The sequence below is a fragment of the Teleopsis dalmanni genome, chromosome 1 (assembly GCF_002237135.1).
Source record: "Teleopsis dalmanni isolate 2A chromosome 1, ASM223713v2, whole genome shotgun sequence".
Classification (NCBI taxonomy): Eukaryota; Metazoa; Arthropoda; class Insecta; order Diptera; family Diopsidae; genus Teleopsis; species Teleopsis dalmanni.
The window spans coordinates 16,265,499-16,269,715 of NC_051846.1; the positions used below are offsets into that span (position 1 = coordinate 16,265,499).

At 29.2% G+C, this 4,217-nt stretch overlaps 1 protein-coding gene across 3 annotated transcripts; it reads left to right on the top strand.

The window, feature by feature from the left end:
- The first annotated feature begins 1,507 nt into the window (after positions 1-1,507).
- LOC119673446 (inositol monophosphatase 1-like) lies at positions 1,508-3,059 on the top strand. 3 transcript variants are annotated; one of them, XM_038084724.1, is made up of 6 exons: positions 1,508-1,665; positions 1,735-1,775; positions 1,832-1,934; positions 2,006-2,139; positions 2,195-2,563; positions 2,623-3,059. In XM_038084724.1, exons 3-6 carry the CDS (start codon positions 1,860-1,862, stop codon positions 2,885-2,887), a joined length of 843 nt encoding a protein of 280 aa, XP_037940652.1. In that variant the 5' UTR covers positions 1,508-1,665; positions 1,735-1,775; positions 1,832-1,859; the 3' UTR covers positions 2,888-3,059. The 3 variants fall into 3 exon arrangements, with proteins under 3 accessions (XP_037940652.1, XP_037940651.1, XP_037940653.1); XM_038084723.1 differs by having other exon boundaries at positions 1,509-1,665; positions 1,735-1,934; XM_038084725.1 differs by lacking the exon at positions 1,508-1,665 and having other exon boundaries at positions 1,689-1,775.
- The last annotated feature ends 1,158 nt before the right edge of the window (positions 3,060-4,217 follow it).

The window sequence follows — 4,217 nt, forward strand, 5'->3', positions numbered from 1 at the left end:
AATCATAATTTTTTATGATAGTAGAAAGGCCCATTTTGTGGTTTAGTGCTATATGATCTAAGAAAATCAGTGTTAACTATGATAATGAATTCAAGAGACTATAAGTATATTTTTGAATCGAAGAAGTTGGAAAACATGTTTAGAATGTTATAGAAAGATATACACAAATACTTACTAAATATATATAATTATATTGATATATAAATAAGTGCTATATAAATACATATCAAAGTATATAAAGCTTTTAGATAAATACAAATTTAGGATATATGAAAGTAAAATTCGACTATTCAGCAACGAATACATATCATTTTTGTTGTATTAACAAAAAATATTTTATATAAAGTAAGAGACTAAATGAAAATAATTCTTCATAATTAAAAAATTATATTATATTAAACTGTTATTCCTGAAAATATTTGTATAAACAACTTATGGTATAATATATAACATATATTATGTTAGATAAATGTTTTAATGGACTAGATGCGATCCGTTATTTTTAAATGTATAGAATGAATTGTTATGCCGTTGAAATAGTTTTGGCTAAAGGTTTATTTATTTTTAAGAATAAATTATAATTACTTATAGTTTACAAAAACAAAAAAATTATCCTGAATATATTCTGAATTAATAAGATAATGTTATTTAAATAAAGTCATATAAATGTTTTAATTTTTAAGAATGACTTTTAATTATTATATTTTTTGAATAGTGCGAAATGTAGCAGGATTGAAGTAAATATAGAATTTTAACCAGACGAATCACAAAATATTTCTTATTTTATTACTTAATATTAGGCCTTTTCGGTGGCTCGCAAGTATGGCAAAAAATGCATGCTGGCCTATATTCACTACGCCAGACATTGGCAACACTGTTGGAATCTGTCAAGTGTTATGTTTTGGCAAATAGTAAAAATAGCATAATGCAAGAAAATAGATTTTGTATAAAAATAAATAATTAACATAAATTAAAAATGAAATTGAATACAAAATTAAAAGGAATGGTAAAAATGTTGAAAATTTCAAAATGAAACACTGAAATTTTCTTTTTTTCCAATATTCAAATTTATGAAATTTTTGTATTTTGTTTGAATTTTTGTTCACATATGATGTTTGACATACAATTGCAATATTGATTGGAGTTTCTAATGAAGATTCACAACAGTTCGCTTATTGCGTTGGTAACACTTTGTTTCCACCCGATGTGCTTTTCCAGCGTACCTACACAAGTCGAGGTAGAGAAAATAGTGTTGTTGTTGTTTTGCGCACATTTCGGCTAGTATAGGCCAGCAACTTCTTGTTTTTTGCCATACTTGCGAGCCACCGAAAAGGCCTATTTTATTACGTTCATTTATATTCATTTAATGTGCATTCAATGACAAACGTATCGCATGTTACATGCAGCTTTTCTTCGAGCTTAAATTATCTGATACTTGGTGTTGTTGGTAAAATTCATATTGTAAAATTTTATAAACATTTGCTGTAGATATCGGTAGTATTTTCTGTCAACTTCTCAATCAATTACTTGTCAACTTATTTTATATGAGTTCCGTCAAAACTTTTAAATTAATCGAATGACTGTTTGAGAGCCATTGCAAATGCTCATTAAATTTACTACTATTTGCAGAGTACAGTTCAGTGCAACACTATCAGCTGGCAGCCAGTAAGTTGTTTTTGAAATAAATTCAGATTTTTTAAGAAAATGCTTTAATTTAATTAAATTGTACTTCAGTGTTACTTATCAGTAAGGGTTTGTTGAGTGTGCTTTAAATTGTAATTTGTCATATTATAAACTTAAATTCGTGTAAATAATTGCAAATTTCGTGTAGTCAAAAAAAAAATTTTTGAAGTTGCAAGATGGTTGACACTGATGTACACGATTTGGATAAATGTTTCGAGGTCGTGGTGAAACATGTGAAAGCAGCTGGCGATGTGAGTGCTTCAATATATAATAAAATGTCTTTTTGTGTACATAAAACAGATGCCTCATATTATTATAACAGGTTATTAGACGCCGCAGTGAGTTGCGTCAGGAATATGAGCTGAAGGCAGACGATATTGATTTGGTAACTCAAACTGATAAACAAGTCGAACAAATGCTCATGATAGGCTTAGCCCATGCATTTCCTGACCATAAGTATATATGCATATTTAATTATAAAAGTTTATATTGATTTTTATAATTATTATAGATTTATTGCTGAAGAGGAAAGTAGTGCTGGTGGTTCACCAAAAAAGTTAACTAATGATCCCACTTGGATAATAGATCCAGTCGATGGTACTATGAACTTTGTACACTCTTTTCCGCATTCATGCATTTCAATAGGACTTGTTATAAATAAAGTAACCGAAATTGGTGTTGTATATAATCCGATACTGGAACAATTCTTTACTGCACGTCGTGGTCAAGGTGCTCTTTACAATGGAAGACGCATTAAAGTTAGTGGACAAAGGGATTTAACAAAATCATTAGTTACTAGCGAATTTGGTACCACAAGAGATGTTGAAAAAATGTTAGTTGTTAATCAGAATTTTGCTAAGTTGGCTGCTAAAGTACATGGGTAATTAGAAAATCAAATATTTTATAGTGGTTTCCATAGCAATGAATTTTAAATATTAGCTTACGCTGCTTAGGATCGGCTGCATTAAATATGTGCATGGTTGCATTGGGCGCTGCAGATGCTAACTATGAATTCGGCATACATGCTTGGGACGTTTGTGCAGGGGATATCATTGTACGTGAAGCTGGTGGTGTGGTTATTGATCCAGCTGGTCGTAAGTTTGATATGATGTCACGTCGTGTGCTGGCGGCAGCTACACCAGAATTAGCTACTGAAATTACAAAGCTCATAACACAATATTATCCAGAACCACGAGACGATTAATAAATTGCTTCCAAAACCTGTGGATTTTTATTGTTAACCAAAGTAACCACAATCGCTGTGGTCTAAAATTGTTGTGCGTGTTTACTCGTTTTTGATGTCATTCCTTACCAATTGTTTGTTATTGTACTTAAGTGATTATATTTATTGGTGAATAAATTCATACTAAACAAATCTATTTATGTATGTACACATATGCGGTATGTAGATTAGAGCTGTTGATTTCTGTGTGAAAACAATATATGTAGATCGTCTGTAAGAAGGGTGTGTAAAAATCTTACTTGATTACGATAGTTGGTGTTTGAACGTACAAATAGTTTTAAATAAGCATATTAAGTGTTTACCAAAGAGGTTTTTAGAACAGTATTGAACCACAACAATAAAAATTCTATTTATATTATTTTAACCAATTCAATATTTGGCTGACCATACAGTTGTTTCCCATCATCAGTGGTCTTGGAAATAATTCTTGTATTTAATTATTCGTAAATAATTTTTTGGAGACTGCAAGTACCAGGAATCTAACACGTATCCTGTCAAATTTGAAGCTCAGACTCAACGCACCTTAGGTTAATCCCTATCTTTCCCTACATCCCTCCTTGTTCCACATAAGACTTCTTCTCCCCATACCTACACATACAACCATTCTAAACTATCTCTCCATTTGTATTTCTCTAGAATAATACCCATCTTAAAGCATTCTTATTCCATTCATATTTCTTGTTCTTTATTAAAAATCTCCACGGCCAAAACACCTGTTCGTCTTGACCGCGCCTAACAATTTAAAAATAATACACACACACACAAGCAATTTTATTTTAAATATTTATTCACAATTTATTATTTTTGTTTTTTTTTAAACAAATATTTTATTTTTTCATTCCAACTTTTTGCATTCGCAAATAATTCTTTAATTTCCGATACTTATGCAATTTTCTGCTATATAATTTTCTGAGATATAATATTGAAAGTTTCTGCTATATTTTTTAATTGTATTTTTAAGTTTCAGATTTGAAATTATTGCACTGCCAACATAATTTGCATTATTTCATTTCTTATCAATTTAATATGTAATAAAAATTCTTTAGTTTTGTTTAGTTTAGTAGACGTTCAAGCGAGTTTTAATTGTTACTGTTTTGAGTGGGAAGATTTAAAGAAAATGTTTTCTTGTAGGAAATAGCGAAATACATATACATATATCTGTATACATATAGATATATATATATAGTATATGTTTGTAAATAACTTAATATATGTTTTATAATTGTATGATATCTTTTGCGATTAATCGCTTGTTTATCGTTTATTTAATTTTTTTTATTTTGTTTAGTTT